The sequence below is a fragment of the Echeneis naucrates genome, chromosome 6 (assembly GCF_900963305.1).
Source record: "Echeneis naucrates chromosome 6, fEcheNa1.1, whole genome shotgun sequence".
In the NCBI taxonomy this organism is placed as follows: Eukaryota; Metazoa; Chordata; class Actinopteri; order Carangiformes; family Echeneidae; genus Echeneis; species Echeneis naucrates.
In genome coordinates this window covers 5,469,742-5,495,853 of record NC_042516.1, presented here as the reverse complement: position 1 = coordinate 5,495,853, position 26,112 = coordinate 5,469,742, and the positions used below count along the sequence as shown (strand labels likewise).

Sequence of the window (26,112 nt, the reverse complement as noted above, 5' to 3'; positions counted from 1 at the left end):
TGGATGTAATAAAGGGTGACTTTTATTTATTTATTTATTTATTTTTTGGTCTCTATTTCCACCACCACACATGAAAGTAGGCCAGATAGTGGGTAGCAAAAACTGTCTATATGAGTGCGTTTGTGTGTGTCTGTAAGTAACATGGCACTGGGTTCTCCTGGCCTCAGATGGCAAGGAAACAGGCTTTTCATGCCCTGCAGTCACAACAAATTAGCAAATTAATAAGACATTTGGTGTCGCCTGGCCTTCCTCTTGACTGCCTGCTCTGCATGAAGGGAGTTGGCCTTGACCCTCCACACTGCTGTACTATGACTGAATGTGGGGGCATGAGGCCCAATGACCATACAATACGATGTTTTCTCACCTCAATTGTGAGCTGCATTCAGATGACTTGAAAATGTATTTTCACAGGGTCTATTTTTTGTTTTGGTTATATAAAAGCATGTTTACAATCAGCAGCTTTTTGACTAGAGCATGTCATTGTATCAGATGTAGTACACTTGTGGTGTTAAGAAAATAGCAATTATTGATGTAACACTGGATAAGATTTCTTTTTGTTTTGGCATTGTTTCATGAGCTTTATATTTCTTCCTTGAAGTCTGGTGCTGGCCTTGCCTCAGCTTGAAAGATGCAAAACATATGCATGCATGATAGAACAATCTATTTTATGAGGAATTCCGGCTAAGCAATTTTCTTCTTGTTAAAGCTCATCCAGCACTGTTATCTGTAAAAGTACACAAGTGCCAAGTCTCTTTGTGTATCTCTTGTGTGAAAAAGAGCAGGCATTGCAGGAGGTGTTGGTGTACATGCATGCATGTGGATGAGCCTGAGCACCGTAATACTTTCCTCTGCCCTGGGGAAAGGCTCCGCAGTGTCACTGCTGCCCATACTCGGTGGCTGAGCAAGGAGGGCCAGGTGGTGCTGCTGAGTGCAGCACAGTCAAGCGTGGATGCAGTGCATGCTGACATTTGCCTTCGTTGACTGCTGCAGGGAGGGGAAAAATCTGCTTTTCCATATGCTTGTGCTCGTTGCAACCCTTCCCTCCACCCACTGCTCCCCCACTGCCATCCTCTACCCCATTTCCCTAGTCTCAACCAGATGGCTCCCTGAACATTGTTTACCTTGGGTGATGGTCCCAGATGCAGAGTGTGTCCGTCGGCATCCCCATTCCGCCCAGTTAGTTTCCTCATTCCTCTGCTCCCTCTTAGCTCCACTGTCAGTGGTAAAGTAGCATTAAGTCTGTTGATTTTGGGTTTCTGCTCACAAACACATAACAAGTAGACAAACTCATATTTATATGTGTGTATATATATATATATATATATATATATATATATATATGTGCACCCTTTCTCTGTCCATTATTTTCTCTTTGCCTTAGTTGTTCACACTTGCTCAACCACATCTTTTCACACCTTCAGTCTCACACCAAATCCAATAATCCACAATTTGTTTGTAAAGATTTGGGCTCCAGTCTTTCCACATCCTCACTTGTTTTACATGCATTTTGGGTGTTGACATATGGAGTCTCCCTTATGGCTTTGTATTGAAGATGGAAATAGAGCTCCAGATGTTGCCTGCACAGAGGGCCAGATGCATTTAGGACCACTGGGTGGATCGTCACAACAGCATGTTATCCCAGCAAGCTGAGCCTCGCCCTTACCTTTTCAGTCCCAAAACCATGGAACTGTCTTCTCTTAAAATCCCCTTAGTGTTAAATATAAGAAAGCAATGCAAATTGAACACAAACTTCATCTGTTGAGTGGAAAAGTTACACGTCTGAGTACAAGTTGATAAAGTATAAAATGCAAGTTGCCAGGCTAAGAGTAAAAAGGTTCAAATTCCACCGACTGTGACCACAGGCACTCTTGTGAATGCCCTTGGCCTTGAAGAGGAGAAGCTGCAGGTTGAATGGCTTTTTCAGTAAGCGTGTTGTGCACAAGAAGTGGTGGGGTGAATTTAATATGTGCTAAGGCAAGGTCATTTTTGCGTTGAGGAGAAGGACAGCAAGAGTAAAGGTGCAGGTTGTTATGATGGTTAATGGTTTAATGGGATTTTCTTAGCTGGAGCATGAGCAAGTTCAGACAAGTGACCTCACTGTTAGCCTGCTCTCTTGACTGGCTTATATGGGTGAAGTGCTAAAGGACCAAACATTTTTTGTTAACCAGCCTTTAGTTGGATTAGTTGGACTGAAGCTACTGCCTTCAGTCTCTGCATGTATTTGCCAATATCACTTCAGTGATATTTAGTTCAGTGCATTCTTAAAGGTGGAGTAGGTAGAGTTGTAGTTTCATTGTTATTGTTGGATTCCAATTTATGTGAAAATATAACATACTTTGCTGCAATTTTTTAAAAGAATAATATAGGCATTTTGTTATTGAACGGCTACTATTGTGAAAACTCTCCATTTGCATGTTTAAGCATGATGAAGATACTGCTGCTGAAACTCAGTCACTTTCCAATCCCAACAAGGGACAATGTACAATTAAGTTCGCTAATCTTTTATTTATTTATTTATTTATTTTTATTTTCCCTTATGGGCTTTGGACAGAATCTCCCCCTTGGGTAAAAGTGGCGAAATGTAAAAAGTTCTTATTTCTCATCGTGTGTTTTCTCACCAAGTGTCACATCATTTTTTTCCAAGTGGACTTGCTTGGTGAACCTGACTGTGGAACACTATGCTTATGCGAATCACATCAGAAAATGACAAGCTCAGCCCACTCTGAACTACACAAGCCCAAGGGGATCGTCGCAGCTGAAATTGAAGGGAAAAGTGATTTTCAGTCCAAACAAATTCTACTAAACTACAAATTCAAGTGAAGCAGTTAAATCGATTCATCATCTAGACCTACTTGGTTCAATAGTATTGGTCAATTTACAAAATTGGATTTGATAAAATGAAACATCATTCATTTTAGATTATTTTTATATACTATACCCGTGGGTGTAGTATTCAACTACATACACAATACTTCATTCTTGACAATATCCAATCTCTTCGCAGTAGTCAGCTAATATCAAGTCAAAAAGTAACCAGCAAAACATCTACGTGTCGGCCATTCACTATCTGACTGCTCACATATGCATAGGTTTGTGTCGAAAAAGAAATAATATAAAATGTTAAATCTATAGCAGCCTGGGTGGTCAAGTGGTTAGCACATATTCCATGTAATCACAGTGACCCAGGTTCAAATCTGGCCAAGGGATCCATGCTGCCGCTCATTAAGTTCTCTCTCCCTGTTTCCTCTCGGCCTCTTGGCCTCTCTGCCACTTACTGTCAGAAATAAAGGCATAAGAAGTCCCAAAAAATACATGCAGAGGAGTAAATTATCTCTGCACAATTTTAAGAACTTTTTTCTTCTTCATACTTCATGCAATCGAACACAGTTTTGTTTTTTTTTATCTTTGTATGGCCGAGTGCTATTCTAACTGAATAATTTAATTACATGATAATTAATCAAGTAGAGTTTATTACTTCTGCACGTCTTGTGTTCATATAAATAATGATACAGCTAAATGTCAATCTGTGGACCTACAGTACTGTGCAAAAGTTTTAGGCATGTGTGAAAAAATACTGTAAAGTAAGAATGCTTTCAGAAATCAAAGTGATTCTCTACATTATTCAATTTTTTAAAGCATTCTTACTGTACAGCATTTTTGTCACACCTGCCTAAAAACTCTGCTCAGCTCTGTATCCGGCTTTGAAATTTCTATAGATACCAGTAAATAATATATCTGTGCTGTATGGAGCTTGTTACCCATTGTGGAGTTTGTATAATGTTAAATCATTTTTTTTTTCTGGATCTGTGATACATCTCCAAAGTGGCATTGACTGAATAGTCTTTGCCTTAATTTGCACCTTCTAGAGGAGCAGCTTCTATCATTCATCTCCTCATCTGAACCATTAACACCACCTCCATCATCTTCCATTCTGTCATTTTCGTGTTCCCAATGCAAGTACCATTTTACATATAAAGCAACCCATTTCCAGGGCTCCTCACTAGTTAGTTAATCTGTAGCAACTCGCGTATTATCAGCATTTAATATTGTTGTTGGGTTATTGTGGTTTTAGCTTCGATGTTAGCTGCTGGCAAACCATCAGCGTGCATAGCTGCAGTACCAACTCCTGTCTGTCCCCAACAGACTATTTGTGTGACACTATTAGATTTTGACCATCTGTGTCTTAGTTGATGTTTAAGGTTAGTTTTCATTGGTGATCAGGAGGAACAGCTGGCTATGGTGAGCCAACCCTGGCCCCCACCCCTCTCACACTAACCAGCGGAAACTTCTACAGCTGTCATCTGCTTTCCCAAATGACCCAGCTTTCCTTCCAGCTGCCATCCCAGCACGCTGCTCCCAGCCCCAGTGTAGCTTCAAGGCTAAGCCCTCTTTTTTTTTTTTTTTTTATTATTATTATTATTATTTTTTTTTTTTTTACATTTTTATCTAAGTGTAATCCCAATTTAAAGGAAGCTGAACAATTTCCAGCTGCAAGGCTGATTTCCACTCTCAGATCCAAACTAATTATGAAGCCAGACACCTTTTCAGCTGCAGATTTCAACTTGGCTGCCAAGACTTGGTACTAAAATAACTTTAAAGTTATAGCCAAATCGGGGTTTAGAGATGACACGCTTGGTCAGATTGTCTACACACTGAACTCTCACAATGTCTATGTAATTGCCAGGCTTGTGTGCTACTGTATCTCATATCATTTTACCAATGTACCTGATTTTTGAGTTTCTACTACTGTGCATCACAGAGCTATTTTGGTTTTTGGTTGTGGTCTGGCAGCATCACCCAAGATCATCAAACTGCGGGAGGAACCATCAGATTATACTGAGCCATCCAGAGGCAAGACTCCAGCCATCAATAGCACCTTGGTTCCAGTGAAAGGCATCAGTAACCTTGGTAACACCTGCTTCTTCAATGCTGTAATGCAGGTTAGTATATATATATATATATATATATAATATATTTCGTCAAACTTAAACATTCCATCTTGTCAGTATATTATAGGGCAGAAACTAAGCATTAAAAATTAGGACTCAAAACATAAGCAAATGTATTATTTGTATAATTTATGATGAAACATGCAGCAGTTTAACCATTTAGCTAGACTGCATGTTTACAGTGGGTGTCCTCCTCAAAATAACCTACTTGCCAGTTATTACTTCGTCTCAAGAAATCATGTGATGACCTAATGATTTGCTCTTGAACAAGACTGGAATGTGAATATGTATGATTTCACAATGTACAACAGTTCTAAAGTGGAGGCATAAAATAATAGGATTGCATCTTTACAATGATTGTGATTGTAATCAGGCTAGGCCTTGAGATTATTTTCAAGTATGTTCAGTGCAGCAGTAAATGCAGAGCTGGCTTGCGCACATTCACCTGCCTATGCATGAGTGGTACTCAGTCGGTGCAGATTGTGTTCGCCGTACACAGTTTAAGAGACTCCCAAGTCTTTCTCTGGTCGTGTCATGGTGACTGCAAACTGACATGCCTCTTCAACAATGAAGCTGTTTTTTTCTGCCATTTTGTTAATCACCCTCAGGGGCTTCCTTGTTGATTGAAATTCGAGTGAGCGTGCTTTACATGCTTTTCCCTCCCTCTCCCTGTCTATTTGTATTGTCTCCTTGAAAATTGCAATCTTTCTGGTGAAAACACATAATTGTCACAGGATGAGCTGTGTCTGCGTTCACAATGCCAGCTCCATTGTGTGTTTTCCATAGCAACTGTCTTCATTGCCAGGATGTGACAAACAAATATCCCTTGAAAGGGAAGGAAAAGATGCTTCTGTAACATGAAGGGACAATGACTGGTTCAGGCCATCTCCTCACCAAGGATCTTCTCTACACTTCATAGTCACAGATTGCAGATAGATTTGAAAGCCTCTTTCAGAGTAATGAACTCACCACAAGTTCCTTAAATCCTTCTAAAATGGAGATAACATTTCACAAGGATATTTTAATTGGCCACATTGAATTGGCCACAAATGTGTGCATGGATATAGTTTAAATATCTTTGAAGTATTCAGGATTTTTGTTTGTGGATTTTTTATTTTTTTTTTTTCCCTATTTTTTTTGTTTACTTCTCGAAAAAATAGTCTGTGCATCTTTTCATTCACTGAAATGGAATATCAGAACATACAACCAGTTTTATACACCAACAATTTTATGAATGGTTTTTTGTTGATCTAATGTCATACTGTACCTGAACAATAACAGTTCTCCAGCACAATTCAACGTGTTTAGTGAAGTGTTATTAAACTCTGTGAAAATAATGTTATTCTACCTCTGCAGAACCTTTCCCAGACGCACATGCTCATTGACCTTATCCAGGAAGTGAAGGAGAAAGGTTACAAACTTAGGATCTGCCCTCCTGTTGAGACCAATCTGGTACAGTTTCAGAGTTAATTCAAAGTGAACTTTGCATTTCAAAAGAATGAAAAGACGATGTTCTAATAGTCATCATGTCCACTATCTCTTACAATCATCAAATATATTCCATATACAGCAGAAATTAAAAAGCAATCCTAATTTAGTACCACATCTCAAAAGAAGTAAAAGTGGAACCACTTTCAGTAAGAGCTGGTTTCTTACATTATACACATTTTTCAAACCCCTTGTATGAAAACAAGTGAACAAATTTAATCTCAATCTTGATTTGTTATTGTGTTTACTTCATCAGTTCCTGCTATAACATCCAATTTGCCTCCTTGTCTTCCAGAGTCCGTTGATGGTAACGCTACCAAGTCCAGAGCCGCTGACTGCAGCCATGTTTCTTTTCCTCCAGAGCATGAAGGAACCAGGGAAGGGCTCAGTCAATCCTAAAATCCTTTTTAGTCAGCTCTGCCAGAAGTAAGGCAATACTTCACACTCCATTTAACGCTTTCTTTCACTAATTTTTTTTTCTTCTAGTTTGCAAATGGCTAAAAACAGTTCCACATAAACAGGAATTTCCGGGTGTTTTGTTTTTTAAGATACGTTTAATTTTTTGTATTTTCAGTTGCAAAAAAGTACTATATAACCTTCAACAACCAGCCGTTTTCATAGATTAGATTGTTGAGTGCCTACCAAAAAATTGCACAAATTTTTCAATCTGTATGGAAATATTTGATCTCAGGGTCATTTCAGTTGTTTGTTCTGCCTTTTTCATCATTACAGTAACAATGTATAACACAGGAGCCACAGTTTTCACCTGCTTTCATCCCCTCACTGTAGTGGTGACCATTTTAACCAGCCAGACCCAGGTAGCACCTGGTCCCAGCTGAATGCCTTTCACGCACTTTAAGCACCAAACATGCTGAAAGCACTGTAACTTGGTAAATGCCCAGCAGCAGCTAGTTATTTGTAGCTCTTTCTGTTAGTTGCCACACTGCTGTGCCACCTGTGTCATATTTGATCCAAAGCAAGGTCTATGTGACAGGCAGGCACACAGCCGTGCTTAGGTGAAGCTGTTTTGCTGTCCTTCATGAACATTGTGAATGTTTGGTTGGCTGGATTCTTGTTTGATGATCGCACACTGCTGGTTGGGCCCACTGTGTGTCTTTGTTAGTGAGGGGGGGCAGTTAGAAGTGCAGGTGGATGACCAGGGCATTTAATGTTGGATGACTGGGCGTGCCTTGTGTGTGTGTGTGTGTGTGAGTGTGTGTGTGTGTGTGTGTGTATGTGTGTGTGACACCGTGTGTGTGTGTGACACCGTGTGTGTGTGTGTGACACCGTGTGTGAGTGACACCGTGTGTGTGTGTGTGTGAGCGGTACCTCACCTGTTACCACAACAGTGTGTAACACACATGCAGGCATTCAGACAGAAAATATTGCAATGCACACACCTTTACGCACTTATATACACATAATTTCAAGTCTGGTTAATCTCTTCAACTAACACGCATAGAGAGACATAACTGTAAGCCTCAGCACCCTTTAGTAAAATGGCAGCACAATTTAGCTTCTAGTGTTTGGCTATAACTTTAAATTTTTATAGAATATTATTTCACCTTATTTCCTGCTTTACAAAAAAAAGAAAAACAGCCTAAAATATGAAGAACAAAAGAAAAAAAAAAATGTGGTTCAGCCATTTTTAAAAATTTCCTTATTAAAAATAGATACATTTGCAGAGACGTAGAGTGAAATTGTTTGATTAATTAACAACAACAAAAAATTGCTTTGTTCTTTCAAAATTCTAGCACCCTAGTCAATAGTAGTCACAAATTTTCTGAGTGTCTTCCAGGCATTTTTCCCATTGGTGGCTTTGTTCTGTGTGACCTTGTTCACTTCTTCAGAAGAGCTCCAAATTTTTCAAGTTGTTTTCATGAGAGATTTTAGCATTATGAAGGAAAAGATACCAGCAGACAAAAAAAAAAATCAGCAGGACAGTTGTGTACCAAACTGTTGGCATTTGATCGAAAGTTTTAACTGGGGATGTATCAGAAAATTGAGATTGACACTGTATTGGATTTCTTGGTTATTGGATTGACTTTGTGGTTTTGCGAAGCATTTTCAAGCTTCTTACAAGCAAAAATATCAACAAGACCTAGACTTTCTTTAAGTTATTTATTTAATAACTTTAAAAACTGTGCTAAAGTATTAACATAGTATTAAATAATGTACATAACTAACTGCAGATGTTAAATAACATGAAAATGGTACAAAAAATACAGTTATGTTAAGTCTGTGGTCCCAGTTCTGAAACTTGAGTATGGACTGCTTTTCTTTGTTTTATATGTTTATAAAATACATTTCCTTTGGATTTTTTGTCTCCATAGATAGTACATTCAAAAAGACAGATTTTGGAATGTTGTAGCTTTAGGCAAAAAAATAAAAATCTCAAAATTGATAGTCCTTAGATCCTTTGACTGGGACATAGTTGAAGCAGCTTTTTGTATTGAAAGAATTGACAATAAAGCTAACTTTGACTTTGATTGACAATGATTACAGTCTCTGGTCTTCTTGATGTAACATGCAAGATTATATTTTGTCAGACTGGATGGTAACTGTTGGCAGAGAGCCATTTTCACATCACATCTCCTATCGAGGCCCTTCTCCTCTGATTGCCCAATTTTGCAAGGTAGACAGTTCTAGACTCATTGCTGGTTCTTCCAAACTAGTTTTATTTAGAAATGTGTAGAAAAAGTGTTGTTGCAGAAAAATGGTTTGCACCGTTCGTACATACGTCATTTGTATAGGCACAATCCTGTTGCTTATGTCTTTAGGCTGCTCCTATGCTATGCTATGCTATGTACTGTCAGCAATGAAACATTATTAACACAGAAGCACTGTGCAATCTTAAAATGTTCTTTTTACTTTGTCAATATGGGCGTTGAATGTGGGTTTATAAAGGGAAACAAATATAGCCTTGTGAAAAAATGTGAAGAGATCAGAATACTGTCTGAATATACTATATGTACAATTTTTTCACAGAATCAAAGAAACCTGAGCAGCTGGCTTTCTCCTTGACTTTTCAATGAAGCCTGCCAATTTACATTGCTTCCATGAGGCTGTCAGATACAGAGATATTGAGATACAGTCCCTGTATTCTTGTTTGTTTTAACTATTGGGGGGGCAGCCCAATATGATCGCTCTCAGGAACTTTTCCATGAAAGTAGCTTTTGGTAAATTGGGCTCATGGAAGGAATGAAGATTTATTACACCTTCAAGGTCTTACTCACTTGCACGTTTTATTGTCATCCACAAAAGGTACATGATTGCTGTTGCAATATGAACTGGTCTTATATGCTTCTCTTTTCGACTGCTCCATGCAGCATGTTTGTCCATATACAGTCGAGTCTAAAGCTTTGAGCTGTACTGACAGACTCAGGAACAGCTCCTATTTACTGTGATTTTTTTTTTTTTTTTTTTTTTTTTTTACCCCCCCTCCATTGTAGTGACCTTTGTGGTAATGGCTACACTCTGTGAATATAGCCTGTCATTTTCACTTGTCACTGCTAGTGCTTGTCACTCTAAGAAGGTTGGGTCTGCCCTTGACCTATGGGGACTGAGAGCACTTTTGATTTCTCTTTCAGTGGCTTACCCAGCATGTTGGTATTGAAAGAAAGGTTCAAAAGCATTTTCCCAGGTTAGAGACAGTTTAAGTATTTATGTTGAACACTGGAGCCCTATTGAGCCCAGTTTTGTGCAGGGATATGTGTTTCTCTGCTCATGTGCAGTTGACCTCAACCAGCTGAGTCCCCCTCAGGGAGCCATTGTCCTCCTCCTGCCAGGGGAAGTGGTCTGGTCTGTGCTTGCTCCTGTGCCAACTTGTGTGGGTTGGATGGTCAGCACCACACTCTATATCTGGTGCCAGGGAGAGTTCCGGCCTGCTAATCTAAGACAGTCTGAGGAAAAATGGCATTTCATTTAGGGCTAAACTATTTTTCAATTACTGTGGGGAACCAGGAGGCAAGGTAAAGCTTTATAAAGTTTTTTTTTTTTTTTTTCTGAGAGCATGGAGTTATTATTACCTTTCTCCTTGCATATCTACACAGAGGTATTCATCTAGAGCTGCTTCTCTCAAGGACTGATTAGATTTTCAGGACAGCCACTGAACTTTTACATTTAAAGAAATGAAAAGTACCCTGGCTATCTATCTATCCATGTGCTGTGTATTAATGTCCACATACCCACCCCCCCTCGTTTTTTAAAATTTGCTCATATGTCTGAATGAGAAGCCTTATATCCCTGATAGAAATTGCAGAAGACAACAATGAATTCCATCTAATCCCCCGGCATCTGACACATACCTACATGAACAGCCATACAATTCACTCACAATAAGGCAGGGCTGGCAGAAGACCTCTTTCAGGGGTTAGAAAGTAAGCAAATATTCGTAGATGGTTTAAAAATAATACAAATATTTGCTTGTTCTCTTGTGCTGAGCCAATCTGCTGTCCCCATATTCTAACTTTACAATGTGCAGTGTCCTTTCTCCTTGGTTAAGAAGCTTGACAATGATAACCTGCTCATTTTTGAAACAAGGAAAATAAAACATCAACAAATGAGCACAATATGATAGCGAATATATTGTTTAGGAGAGGCCAACCTCTTTTAAAGCTGGTGTCTTGGTTAAAAGTGATGAAGCTCAAATTAATTTTGGCTCTCAGTAATGTAAAAGAGGCAAACACAGAAAGACACAGAAGCATACATTGCATATGCTGATATTCACTTGTCACAAACTGTAACTCTCTGGCAGATGACAAATGTCAAAAAGAGCCAGAATTTCTCTTTCTTTTTTTGTTGTTTTTTGTTTCAACTGATATAAAACTATTCACCTGACAATATATATGCTATATATTTATGGTGATGAGTAGGCTACTTAACTATATCACTGTATCATTATAAAGTAGCAGAAAGACAGGCAAATGTCCAATGTCACAATTTGTATTTATAGTCAGTTTACACTGAAAAGATTCCTTTTTTATTTGTCCGCTACATTCTCACAAAGGGGTGTGCTGAGAAGTGATACTTCAGGACCAAGGCAATGCCAGAATTAAAGAGATATCGTAGATCCTGGATATGTGACACCTTTCAGGTAAATGGAGGGATAATAATCACTGTACATATCTGTACAGTACAAAAAGGAAAAGTTTTCAAGTTAAGTGGCATTTATATCGATTACCACAAATGGTGACATTACTACCCTGACACCAAAAACCTTTTTGTCACCAATTCCCCCTATTTTATTTATTTATTTTACTGGCGTGTCTCCTACAGGTGACTCATAATTGATATCACTGGTTGCTAATATTAATCACATGCCATAACAAACACATAAGTACTCACCCTCAGCAAATATACTGGCAGCAACTGGATCTGAGGATTTAAAATTCGGGTTTTCCCATCACAATATATGGCATTTTCTCGAGTATAACAGACCTGGACCAACTTGGTCCATTCATTTGTTCAAACCAGATCATATTCATCAGTGGTTCAACATGTTTTAAGTGTTGTTAAATAAAAATGGCACATTCGTAAGGTTTGTAGGTACATTATGAAAATGTTGATCAGGTCCACTGAGTTATTGTGTTAAATGTTGCCTTTATGTTGGATTAATTTAAACCATAAAATTTGTGACACACTGTCACTAATTTGTTACTATTGATGTTTTCAATATGAATATTTAGGCACAGTCAGACATCCCTTGCACAGGCAAATATGTGTACAAAACACATTTTTATGAGCATATTGTAAATTATTGTGTCACAGTTCTGTATTTTATGGCTAGATGAGTACATGTTGGGTGAGTGAATTTCGTGAACAGTGTGCGGGTGCATTGTGCTGTTTATACGTGCGCTTTTAGGGGGAGCTTGTGTGGTCTTGTGTCTGGTACTAACTCATCCGGCTATTAATTGTGTTAGCACCGCAGCTGTTTGCATTGGCCAGATTGTGAGCAATGCTACAGGGCCCTTCTGCTTCTCTCCACTGGGATGAGCTTCCAGACTCTCCTCATTCCCACTGATCCAACCAAGCTTTTCATTTTTTCTGTATGTTGCTATGCTGTTTCTCCCTTTTCCCCCCCATGTTAACCATTTCATCTCTGTTTGCTTCATATTTCTCAGTGTGTGTGTGTGTGTGTGTGTTCCTCATGTGAGATCGCAGGCTAGATAGATAACTGAGAAAGAGGGAGACATTCCTTCACGTGCTGTTCATTTTGGAGCTGGCGAATAAATGACATATGCGCTCCCCACCATCCCTACCCTCTGTGCAACTCTCTCCGTGTGTCTGCACGAGAAGGACATAAGAGACTGAGCTCGTGCCAGTGTGGAAGAGTGGGGGTGTGACTTTGGGCTCCTCCAGACCTCCTGGTTATGACCTGTGTTGAGGGCAGGTGGTCATTTTCCCCCAGCTTTGGACATCCAATTTTGGGCCACATTTCATCTTGTTTTAAAGAGATTAACCATTTATGTTGCTTAAATTCTTTCGATAATTTGGATTATGCATCCAGATTATTTTAACAAAAAGATTGCAAATGAATGCAATGATCTGCTATGCAATTAATACACCAAAAGTCATATTGTAAAGATTTTAGAGATTTTTGATTAAAATCTTTGTGTAAGATTTGACTTGATCTGAAATAAACATCTTACCCATGCATATAAAATACTCAGAAAAAGATAAAAGTATTTAAAACATAAATATCTATGAATATCACAACTATATGCCTACATTAATTTATCATTATTGGACAGGTAGCACCTTCCGTTATTTGACATAAATTGATGATAGGTCTTTAAAAGGGCAAACTAAACAGTCCTTTGGTTTGACAGGCAACCTGCTAATTACTGACCCCTGAAGACTGCCAGTCATTAAGTACCAGTAAAGGTACTGATGCACCCCCTCTGAACATATTCAACACTGTAACAATGGCTTCCCTAACCAGAAATCTGCCCTCTCAGTGTGTGTTGTGCTTGTTGGACTAACCTGTCCTGTGGTTATGTGGCTGGCTTGGCCCAACAGGTTGCTAAGGCGCTAGCCTTGGCTGCCCATCTGCCCTTGGCATCTGTCCTCACATCTGCTTCACCACGGATGGCCAGGGGACGGACGCAAGGACAGCCTCTCCTCAAATGACTCTGACATTAATGTCCATTTGTCACTGCTATGCTAACAAAATGCTGAGTTACTTGACAGTGAGCATGGTGGAGATGTACTTTAATTACTAATTTTTTACCTTATGTACAGGCCACTTGGGCTTTACAGCCTTTGAACAAAGGCTATTCATTTTAGTGGATTGAAACAATCACAACAAGGATCATAGTGTGTTTAGTTATGTCACTGTATTATTTATTTATTTTTTTTGTACCTTCATGCATATTTATTAATTTAAACAAGTGTTTTTTTTTTTTTGGTTTTTTTTTTCTCCACATAATTTATAAGTGCAATTAGAGGATAGTTTTAGTTGTTTGGCAGCTGTGGTGCCAGATGTAGGAATCATATGATACATTGACTCACCCTCAATCAGAATATGTTAACTGTTGTCATTTAATCTATAATGTATGTGTTTTGTTTTTGTTTTTGTTTTTTCTTTGTATATGACTGTCTCTGATAAATAGAAGTGATAAAAATTGTGAAATATTAAATACCACTTGTAGCGGAAAGCTATAAGAGCAGGCAGAATTTTTTACAGATAGAATAATCAAAAGGCCTTGAAAAAAATTATATTGTAGTGTTTTTCTTTGTGTGTGTGTCTCTCTCTCTCTCTCTCTCTCTCTCTCTCTCTCTCTCTCTCTATTATGGATTATGTTAAAGGTGTGCACATTTTTCTTGGACTCTTGAGTATTAGTCATGTTAAACACAGACATGTAGACCATAAATAAGTCCATTAAAGTTATATCCAGTTCTAGCTTCCTTTTTAAATTTTTAAAGTGTAAATATACATAGTATAAAACTTTTGGTTGTGATTTTAAAATTGAACATAGAACAGTTCTTCCAGTCTTAAGTCGTCCTGTTGTGTTGTGATGTTAAATCCTATTGGTCTGATGTAACTGTGTACAATCAAGATGATACATCAGGACAGTGGCTCCAGTATTTATCATGCCATCGCTTTGATTACTTTTGTTTATGTAGTAGGTATCTTTTGAAGGTGATGTTCCTGTATAAATGCATGGAATTCGTGTATTCTGATTTAGTTCCCTCTCTTTTTTGGAAGTGTAATTTTCCTCTATTTTTAACTTGCTTTTTCAGAGCTCCGCGTTTTAAGGGCTACCAACAACAAGACAGCCAGGAGCTTCTGCACTACTTACTGGACTCCATACGGGTAGAAGAAACTAAGGTGAACTAGAACTGTAACTAGATCATTTTAGTGGCTCAATGTACCAAAAAATACAGCTTCACAGAATCGCAAGCTATGACTGAAGAACTTACTCTTAATTTTATTCATTAGCGCTCTTGCCCACCTTCAGTTCCCTTTCTGTGTGGAGTTTGCATGTTCTCCCCAAGCATGCATGGGTTTCCTCCAGGTGCTCTGGTTTCCTCTCACCGTCAAGACATCATGTTTGGGTTAACTGGTGACTCTAAATTGTCCGTAGGTCCGAGTTTGAGTGAGAGTGTGAGTGGTTGTTGGTCTCTGTCTGTCTCTGTGCGTTGGCCCTGTGATGGACTGGACCAGTGTGAGCTGGGATTGGGTCCAGCACCCTCTGCAACCCAGAATGAATGAATGAAAAAAATACTCAATGAAGATTAAGAAGAAGATGAGAAGATGAATGAAAGAATGAATTAATTTTATTCAGTAATTCATACAATTTATTTTAAAGGTGATACTGAAAAGCCAGCAAGGATTAACTTTGTCATCTGTGTTTATTCATAATATATTTGATGCTGGAATTTGGTAAAGACATTGAAAGTAATCCTAGATTTATGATCATAATGTAGACTTTGGATGTGTTTCTGTGGGTGGCTGTTTGCATTGACAGAACCCAGTTGTTCTCTTTGCCTGGCTCAGCAGTTTTTGTGTTTTAACCTTATGGTGCCATGTCTTTGGCAAGTTCAGAGTACAGAGAGCCCCACCCTTCCAACCCTTCATGGGACAATTAGGAGACCCCAAAGCAGAGCTGGCCCCCGTGGCCCCACCAGTGGCTATGTGAACCAAGGAGGAGACGTTAGCGGGTGTGTTTAGTGGTCAGCCCCAGGCCCAGAAGGGGCTGCAAGCTGGGCTCCACTGCTCCCATTCAAACTTGTGAACCCTGACAGTTGTGCCACTTAGAAGACTTGCAAGTGGCACGACCGGCATCATTGTGTGATCTTGGGAAACCCACAGCTGCTGAATGAGCTCCAGGGCCGTCCTATTGTGCTTGAGGGTCACCCACAGCCCCCTCCTGAAAACACACGCACACACACAGCCCATCTCCCAATCCAATCAAGGAGGTAAAGAGGGAGGGGGTAAGGGTACAGCCTCCCCTATTCATCCACTCTGGATCTCATTCATACATCCAGGCATATTCAGAAATACAGTGGCATTTTGAATAGGCTGTTGAATAATTTTTAAAATGAACACATACATTATCAAAAATGCATTTTAGGAGTTTAGTGTTATTAATAAAGCTTTTAGTGATGCACTGGGCAAACATGGCAAAAACATTTTTTCTAACAAGGACCAATTAATCCATACTAAAGTTTAAACAGAGACAATGATTTTGAATAATTATATGAAAATGCACTAGAACGTACACTAACTGTCCTGTGTGTGTGTGTGTGTGTGTGTGAGTGCAACAGAGAAAAAATGGTGTTTCTGCTGTGGGTGGTACAAACCTTTTAGAGGCCCTAAATGTTTGTGTTGATTGGTCATTAGTATCAGAGATCTAAATATGCTAATATGGCCCCAGTCAATTATCAGCAATTAGCTGAGACAGTAGGTATTACTCTCTCAGGGCATGGACTGTCCTTCTTCACTTGTCTTAATTTTAGTTTCCACCCATGCATCCTCATACCAGTAAGCCCCCACACCTCCCTCCCGCTGCATGTACTGGGTGGAACATGCACGCCGTTAGCTTGGGGAAGGAGAGATGGTTGGGTGGGGGTTACTGGTAATTAATTAGGAGAGCCCCAGCCTGGTTTTCACCGTGGTGACTGAGTGGGGTGCAGACTGGCTAGGCTTGGATTAACAGGGTTTTTTGACCTAAATAGCCAGTCCAGTGCGTGGGTCTTGGGACAATGGGGGGGTGACTGGTTTCGACCACAGATACAGACCATGGCCAATTATCTATTGATTGGTGCTTTACTGGGGCTGTGTCTCTTCACAGCTCTCTCACCAACACTCACTGACCATGTCACCTTCAATAAGAGGCCCCTGCCAAGAATTTATACACACACACAAACATGCACATTCAATTAGGAGATTAACATGTTAATGGTTTTAGACAAGCACAATAATTATTTTACACTAATGATGCCTATAATAGGTACACTTGTCAATCTCAGCTGTTGACTGGACTGTGATGTGTCAGTAATGGATGTAATGGAGAGGACTTCCACCAAAATACAACATTTTACTCCAACTCATGCAATGATTTTGTATTAATAAATGTTACTTAATCGCTGTATTATTGTATTATTCTGTGTTTGTTGGCAGAGGGTAAAGGCAGGCATTCTGAAGGCTTTCAACAACCCCACAGAGAAGACAGCAGACGAGGAGACCAAACGCCAAGTCAAAGGTTCTTATGCTCTTTGCTCTAGTCAGATGAATAGGATCAAGAGTCCCACCGTGTGGCAGTAAATGGAAACACAGCTAAGATAATAATCAGGCAGAGGACAGTTTGATAGTGAAGAGAACAGTTTTTGGTGTTCTCTGGATGGTTTGTCCACCACATAAAAAGTGAAAAGCAAGAAATCTTTATACATCTGATCATTTGACTTATAAATTTCGGTCAAATCAGTCCAGATGTTTTTGGCCCGTGTTTTGCTCTTTATTATGATAAATGTTTTTCCCATTTCAAAAGCAGATCCACCTGCACTTTTTAGTCCATTAAAAATTTTCTCAGTAGTTTTGTAGGGAGTTATAAATTTATTTTATTTATATGCAGGGTTCAGCTTTGTCTGTGGTGTCCTGTCACAATGATGATCCCAATGTTCAGTGCTAGAATATAATGCAACATCATTGGCCTTTTTTTTTTTAAACATTGCACAGTGTTAGCCTTCAGACCTGTCTTAGCTCATCACTCAGCTAAGAACACCAGGAGAACTAAATCATCTCAATTTATAGACAGTCAATGTCTTTGAATGTTGGGTTCTTTACTTTTTCTTGCCATTTTATAATTAACAGAAGAACACTGCCTTCTTTTCCACCAGCATACGGGAAGGAAGGTGTGAAGATGAACTTTGTTGATCGCATCTTTGTAGGCGAGCTGACCAACACAATAATGTGTGAAGAGTGTGAGCATGTAAGTGTGTGCGGGTGAACTACAACAAAGGATCTGTGATGTCAATGTTGGCCACTCAGGCAGCTCATACAAAGCAAAGCAGGATCAACTAGTGCAGATTATTTTTCCAACCAACCCTGTATTTGCAAGTAATTTCTCATGGGTGTATGATATGGCCTTCAGAGTTACAGGATATCCACCCAATTAAACAAACTTGAATGATACCAACATGTTGATGGCAGCATGTCTTAGGGTTTTGTTTTTTTTGTTAGTTTTTTTCAGCTTCTTTAAATTATTGGTGTAAGGAGCACCAAACATGGATAAAAAATTTCTAGCAGTACTGGCATTCTCCATTCCATTTATTGTCAGATATGTATTTACTAGCTGTTAGTTGCAGGAGGCATTTCTCATTCTGATAGCTACAAAGAGAGGCTAATAGATAATCACAGGGAACATGACAGAAATTAAGAAAGGAAAGAAGCACAAAAAGCACCTCAAGGACCGGCTCAAACACCAACTGTTTACAGCAGGCATTTACAATAAAATTTGCGTGTTCAGAGTCTTTGACATAGCAAATGCCACAACGCAACAGATCTGAAAAAGTAGAGCATACCCGAGGAAGAGCAGTAGTGTAAAAATCTGAGAAACAGTTGGTCCCCACAACTCCTTTTAGACCAGCTGAAAATATTAACAACTGGCTATTTATATAATTTGACTATTAATGATTGATCATTTCATATGCTGACACCAAGTCGCATGGTATTCTTCTTTCAGATCTCCACAGTAAAGGAGGCATTCATAGACATCTCTTTACCCATTATAGAGGAGAGGGTGAGTTAATACAGTTGATCACAAGAAAACCAGTGTAAATAATATAGAGGATTATTAATGACACTTTATCTACATACCCCATGTTATTTTTTTTTTACCTACAATGCCTTTTTTTGTTCTGCCCAGATGTCAAAACCATCCAATCCTGGTCGGCTCAGCAAAGGCAGCAGAGAGCAGGACACCCACACAGCTCACGCTGACCAGGTTTTTTCTGCAGCACAATCTGTCAACCGAAACACCAGGAAGCTGAGTGGACAGGTGAGGGTGTGTACAGCATGTGTCTAACTATGCAATATATATTGGCAATGTAGTTGATTTGCAGTGTATTTTTTGAAAAATAAAATCTGTCTTTACAAACATTGGATAATTAGGTTTAGTTTGATTGTTTGTTCTTTTTTATTTTTCTCAATCATACTAATTTCTTCTACTATTTTCTTTCTGTCTGACAACTGTGAGTTATATGTGAGTGTAATTGTGGGGCCAAATACAGATATCTCATTTAATCATGTCATTTCGAATTTATGTCACTGTGAAGTTGTTCTTTGATCTTTAGGGATAGCAGAAGTCATACTTTTGTCCTATTAGACAGTTGAATGAAATTTAGCTTACAACTGCTTTGACAGAATTACATTACATCTGGAACAAAAGTCTGCTTAGACTCATGGGTGAACTGATCAGAGTTTCATGGCGAAGGTTAAAGGTCAACTGCACTATGACCTCACAGAATACGTTTGTGTTCATAACTCAAAAAGTCATATGGTAATTCAAGCACAATGTCATGCATATGATTAAACAGATAAAAGATGAAGTCATGGCCAACTTAAATGTTACTGTGACATCTTTAAAAAGAAACTTCTGGCCATTATTCAATTCTGTAACTCAGCAAGAGGAGGTTGTGAACATATCTAAGAATTGGTCAGACTAGTGTTAATGTCATTGACTTAGCCATTGCCTTGAAAACTGTGGTGATTGTGTAGATCTTTTGTGCTGCTGAATTGATGATTTAAGTGATGGTTTGAAATTTGTTCCTTCTTTGTATAGCCATAAAAGTTATTTGAAGCATTATCTCCTGCCGGTGCTACAACTTTGCTCTATTGGCTAACATACATTTGCCTCTCTTTTTTTCCTCACTCTCTTTCAATGGACTTCCACACAAATGGAATCTACATAAAGCAGCGCACAAACAAACAATGCCACATGTACCTTTTTAATTCCTACATAGTGCTTTAATTATTGTTTTACAGTGTTTATTATTATGTTTCTTTTAGATAATCGAAATGCCACTAATAGAAATACAAGTGAATCATATGATGTCAAATCAAATAGCATGCAGTGGTGGGTTAGTTAGTGGCTGAGCTTTCTTATGAGTATTAATCAAAATTATTTATCAAGATAGCCCACTCTATATTTGTCATATGATGCACTAGCCTCAGCAACACAGGATATGTCACATGACCTATGTCCTAGTCTATCTTTGTGTTATACTTGTGCTGAGAGAGCAGATTGTTTACTTCAGTATAAATAGCAGTATAGCAGTAGTTACAGCTCTTTGCTTATCTGTTGGTGGCCTTTTGTGAAAATGTTGTGCAGACGAATATACCAATCATTTGCATTGACCATGAGAACACTTTCATACATTATTGTGTTGTACAAAAATAATCACAGAAGTCAGTGGGCCTATAGCAACTTGCATGGAAAAATATATATTTACATTTTAAACCATGACATCAATAGGATCTGTATCTCTGAATATAGGCTTTTATATCTGTTCTCCTTTCCCCAGAGACAACAGAGCAGGAGGTCTTCAAGCTCTATGGAAGAGAAGGGAGCAAGTTGTGGGTCTGAGCGGGCAGAAGAGGAGGGAGTAGCTGGTGGATCAGCTCGTGGTGTCACTGTCTGCAAAATGGCCGCTGCTGGCAGTCTATCAGATGGCAGTGAAAGAGACTCAGGTGCTCAGGATAGCAGTAATGATGCCGATAGTGAGGCCTCGGAGAGTGAATGTGCCCCACGCACCTCATTCAGCCGCGGGCACAGGCACATTTCCACCCCATCATCAACTTCCACTCTCACTCCATCTCTTACGCCCGCTTGTGCCTCTTCCCCCTCATCATCATCCTCCACAAGGCAAGGTGGCGCTGTGGAGCAGCTGGTTACTGCAGTCTCTAAAGTTAATCTGACCTTCAATTCTGGTGACTGTTCACCTACTACACACTGTTGTTCAGAAGAGCAGGGAGAAGCACAGACAAGAGAAAACCTCCACCATCAGCACCACCATGGAGCCTTCCAGGTGTTATCCCACAGTTATACACCCAGCTCCAAGGAGTGCTCTATCCAATCCTGCCTCCACCAGTTCACCTCTGTGGAATTGCTGATGGGCAACAACAAGCTTCTGTGTGAGAGCTGTACTGAACGCAGACAGAAACAGCTGCGCAAGAGCAGCTCAACTGGTAAGTCCAAAGATTTGTAACAACAGCACAAAGAGCAGGGAGAGTTAACATCAAGTCAGTATCGTCCACTTGTAAATGAAAACTATTACCAGATTACATTACATCTGGAACTTCTAAATGTCATACGCAAATTTAATAGTCCTTTTCAATATCAAACTCCAGTTGGTGGCGTAGACGTTGATTGTTGTGTGTAAAAAGTTTGTCATTTTGATTGAGGGTCTGATTGTTACCAACAGTTATCAACGATTAATTCAGTTGTTTATTTTTTTCTAGTCGTTCATCCATCACATTCTTGTGATCATGACATCTCAGTCATTCCTTAAAGGAACTTAATGAACACAAACATTCACTTGCACTCAAAAAATTAAGTGGTGAGAATTTGGTGGTTGAAGATCACTGTAATTTTGCAAAACATATTTTTGGCACAAATTCCTTTTATATGGATAAAATTAAGTCAGATGGGCAGTCTATGATTAACTTCATGATGTTCTGTAAAAGAACCTTCCTAGTCATCATTCACTGCACTGTAACTCAGGAAAAAGATATGTTGTTTGCACAGATAAGCGGATGGAGAAGATTTACACCAGCGCCAGGAAGCAAATGCTGATATCGTCGCTGCCTCCAGTCATTACATTGCATCTTAAGCGCTTCCACCAGGTTAGCAAACTTGCACAGCCTGTTTGTACCTCTTCATACCTCTTGAAGAAACAGATGTAAACATGAGTTAATATTGCATCGTCCGTGTTTTGTTTTTGTTTTGGTTTTTTTTTTTATATTGATGGTTGTGTTTCAGTCTTGAAGACCTAAATAATAGTGCATGGTTGATCTGCTTTTGTATTTTAAGGCAGGGATGAATTTACAAAAAGTGAACCGCCATGTTGACTTTCCTTTGATCTTGGATCTGGCTCCATTCTGTTCAGCATCCTGCAAGGTATGAAGCAACTTAAGCAAAGTCAAATAAAATAAAGAAAAAAAATCAGTTCTGGATACAAAAGGTTTTTTTTTCTTCATTAGACCTACAATTTTTTGCATTCTGTTTTGCTGTGCCATAAGATTTGGTTATTCTTTTTCTCCTGCCGTTTGTAATGAATGTCCTTGGTTTTTTTCCTGTTAATGGAGACTTCATTCTCCATATTTTTTTAATTTATTGGCTGTTTTTTCCCGTCTACTCACCTCTTTCTTATGTCTGTTAGAACCTAGCAGCCGGTGAGCGTGTCCTCTACAGCCTGTATGGGATTGTCGAACACAGTGGCTCAATGCGGGGGGGCCACTACACTGCGTATGTAAAAGTGCGAGCTCCCCAAAGGAAAGTGGAACAGCACCACAGGAACCTGTCAGGTCAGGATTCAGCTCTCTTGAACTCTTTTCATTTTATGCATTTCCTATGTTAATGTTTGGCAATATTTGTGCGGCAAAGGCCTCATGTCTTCTAAGCTTGAATACATCTTCTATAAAAGGTACAATTGATGGAGGTTGTTGTCCATTTGTCTATAAGTCAGTGCTCTTTTCTCATTCTTTTTCCTTTTCTAAGCAGTGTCCATATTTACAGAATAGTGCTGAAAGGTATTTGGAAAACTCAAGAAGCATTCATTCTTGCTTCTCAGTAAATGTAAGACTTGATATATTATGACTTAAGCCATTAGGTGGTGAAGACAGAAGGTTTCAAACGAAAGTTATAATGACCTGTGGCAGGCTATAGTCTCTACCTCATTTTTCTTCAACATTGCAGTGCGACATGTAAAAATATAAAGTCAACAGAACACACTATTTTTAATAGTTTAAATAACTGATAATGTTGTGAAGTGGTGGCTCGACTTAGTTTGTATTTTACTCATTTGGTAAGTCACAGTAATAAAAACTTGTATGAGCCTTTGTTTTCGTGGTCAACTTGGTCAATTATTTAAATGACTGCTCAGATACGGGTCAGGCCAGGTTTACCCTATTGCATTGGGCTCAGTTCAGGTTCAGACATCAACACTGAATGTTTTTATCAAGTTGGTTGAGTCAGGCTTGGTTCCAGCTGAGTCTGAATTACTTACTTACTAAATAATAATGTTAATTTTTTCCAGCTCTTAACAAAGCAGATCATCATCTGCAGGATTAACCCTGGTTAAAAATAGCAAAAGTCTACTTTTGAATTGCTATACCAACACACGTACCAAAGGACATAAATTAAAGATATGTCAAAATTAATGGAAGTTAACGGAAAATAAACAGACATAATGCATGAAAGAATGACCCGGAGTTTCTCTAGCAGATGCAATCCAATATGTTTTAGCTGTAGTTACATCACATTAAAGCTCTGTACACTCTCAGTACATCAACATCTTATAGTGCAAATAACAATGAAGAAACCATTTGACACTGACAGTGGTAGGGAGAGGAACCTGCCAAGGTGAACTGACTACCCAGTGGAATATGAAGTCCAGATGGCAGGACCCAGCTGGAAGAGCACACTTCTGTTGCACCACAGAAACATGCACTCTTATGTGTGCAAAACAATTCTTTCTACTTGTATCTTTTTTTACCTCTATTTTCATTTCAGCCACACCTCATGATTAGTGCACTGCCAAGGGCCCACATTCTCAACCAAGCTTTGTGTGTTTTGTAGGTGCGAGGGAGGCCAGCGTCAGCTCCCAGGGCCAGTGGGTGTACGTCAGTGATACTACTGTTCAGACAGTACCTGAGTCAAGGGTACTCAACTCTCAGGCATACCTGCTCTTTTATGAGGAATTGCTGTAATGTAACTAATTTTCCCAAGAAATTTTTCCTTTGTGTTGTTTTTGGTGCAGTCTGTAAATCTCCTTTTACTAGCTGTGAGTATGTTTGGAGAAAAACTAAAAAGGGAAAGACTTCACTGTATGCTCACTTTTCATACCTTAGATGACATGCTGTTGTGCCATTTACATGCTGACTCTAAATCTATAATGGGTTCTTCTAAATAACTTTGTTATATAAAAGATAAACTCAGATGTTGAAATTATTATTTTCTGCTTTGATAAACTCCCCGTTTTCATTCATGTTTCTATTATAAAACCCCTAACCTTTAAAAAGAGCTATGGGGCAAAGAGTGGTATTAACCCTGAGTTGTTGTAATGTATTGGCTATCTCCGTCACACTCATGTGCCCGAGATATGAAGTGCATGAAGGGGTTTGCAATAGCAACTTAAATGAAATGAGCATTTATTGCATGCTTAACTGTGCTCAGCACTGTCTAGTCGATGTCAATACTGTGTGGATGTATGTGAGTGAGTGAGAGAGACAGGAGAATATAGTTTTAAGGTGCTGTGCGTACCAGTCTCATGTCAGTGTACAAATGCCAGATTAGATTGTTATAGTTCTAATTAACACAAAGACTCAGGAGCGCCATAAAGAATACTAGCTCCTCTGCCAGCCATTTACACAAAAGATTTACTTGTGTGTGACACTGGCTTAGCTGCGGTGACAAATGTTTGTTTTTCGTAATGACAGCTGATAGTCAGGAGGAAAAAGCAGCAAAACAAAAAATTCAAACATGTTTGTCCTTTTTAGTGATAGCATCTGAACATGAGAAGAGGGTTCTTAAGAAATATAATTTTACATTTGACGAACTCAAACCATCAATAATACCAATACTATTGTGCAGTGGGACTGAGACCTGCCTAAGCCTACTTATTTATGAGAATTATACAAACCAAGTTGTCAGTGCTAACAGTAGCTTCAACACATTCATGGAAATTGCTGCACACACCACCTTTAAATAGTAGCACAACCTACTTTAAATGAATATCTCTCTTTTTTTTTTTTTTAAACATTTGAAAGTTTATCTGAAAGAAAAGACTATCTGCCTATTACATTTGCCAAAGATGAGTTTTGCATGTCAGAGCAGAAAATCAAAACCAAACACCATCCAGAGTTTCTTCAATATTTCTTCTTTCATGGGTCATCATTATGGTTGTTGGGTATCATGTCGTTTGGTACAAACAAATGCATTGAACGTTAAGTAGCCCAACATAGCACCTTGTTGCCTTCCATTGTATTTCAGCGCTACTGTAACTAGGCACACACACAAATCCAGTCAGACGTTTGAGAAAGTGTTGGTGCTGAAGGACTGACCTTTTATTCCCTAAAATTATCAATAAGATATAAGATAAAATTTGAAAACAATAAGTCTTGAAAGCTTCAAGCCAGACAAGAAAAAACATCTCTGCTGAAATGTGCATGGGTTAATATTCTCATGAATGTATTGCCTATTCTTGAAATGTCTGTTTATTTTTTGTATGAAATTATTTTAGATGAAAACATTTTCTTGTTTGTTTGCCAAAACAGTAGAAAGACAAAGAGTTAAGCGTATGCATTGGAGTGCAGAAGCTTTTTGGTTTATTTTGAAAGACATAATCAGTGCTTGTGCTTCAGGTTTAAGAAACCTGTGCATGCAAAATAAAAAAAACAAACAAAAAAAAAACACATGCAGTCAAATGCAAAGAGGGAGATGTGTGATGTATTTATGTACAGTATAAGTTACTGTAAGCAAAAGTAATAAAGAATATGTAATTTTACATATGAGTAACAATATGAAATCACGGTGCTTCAGACGTGCAGGGTTTTTCTTCAAGACAGAGTTTTGTCAGTTTTGAAATAACATTTGGAATGAGTATAAGTACAAATTATATCAAAATAAATCTAATTTATGAACTGAACATTTTAAAGGTCTCTCTTTATGCTTTGGCCCTGTTGTGCATCAGCATTTACAGACAAGAATTCATATTGGATTTTCTGTGTCTTTTGTCCCTCCCCCCCTGGTTTGGAATTGATGTCATCCTGTCTTTACTCTAAGCAAGATGTTTTTCCACAATCGCTCTCAGCTGTCACTGCAGATCCCAGGGTGCCATATTCAACTCATCTTGGCCGGTGATCATCCCTGACGCTTGCAGAGCAGCACTGCTTCAGAACATGTCGCAGGCTGGTGAAGAGGAGGTGGGTGTGGAATCAGGAAAAGGGCAA

The 26,112-nt window shown here is 38.9% G+C and overlaps 1 protein-coding gene across 2 annotated transcripts in view; it reads left to right on the top strand.

Moving 5' to 3' along the window:
* Window positions 1-25,795, top strand: part of usp45 (ubiquitin specific peptidase 45) — a 33,296-nt gene extending 7,501 nt beyond the window's left edge. Inside the window, exons 6-18 of one of the 2 annotated variants that reach the window (XM_029504930.1) lie at window positions 4,792-4,940; window positions 6,306-6,401; window positions 6,733-6,863; window positions 14,682-14,769; window positions 17,065-17,146; window positions 17,781-17,872; window positions 18,626-18,682; window positions 18,809-18,940; window positions 20,466-21,129; window positions 21,689-21,786; window positions 21,974-22,060; window positions 22,323-22,467; window positions 23,741-25,795. In XM_029504930.1, coding sequence (XP_029360790.1) covers window positions 4,792-4,940; window positions 6,306-6,401; window positions 6,733-6,863; window positions 14,682-14,769; window positions 17,065-17,146; window positions 17,781-17,872; window positions 18,626-18,682; window positions 18,809-18,940; window positions 20,466-21,129; window positions 21,689-21,786; window positions 21,974-22,060; window positions 22,323-22,467; window positions 23,741-23,871 — 1,952 coding nt within the window. In that variant the 3' untranslated portion in view covers window positions 23,872-25,795. Of the gene's footprint in view, window positions 1-4,791; window positions 4,941-6,305; window positions 6,402-6,732; window positions 6,936-6,993; window positions 8,877-14,681; window positions 14,770-17,064; window positions 17,147-17,780; window positions 17,873-18,625; window positions 18,683-18,808; window positions 18,941-20,465; window positions 21,130-21,688; window positions 21,787-21,973; window positions 22,061-22,322; window positions 22,468-23,740 lie in introns of those variants that run through there. The other variant, XR_003840874.1, reaches the window with a different exon arrangement.
* The last annotated feature ends 317 nt before the right edge of the window (window positions 25,796-26,112 follow it).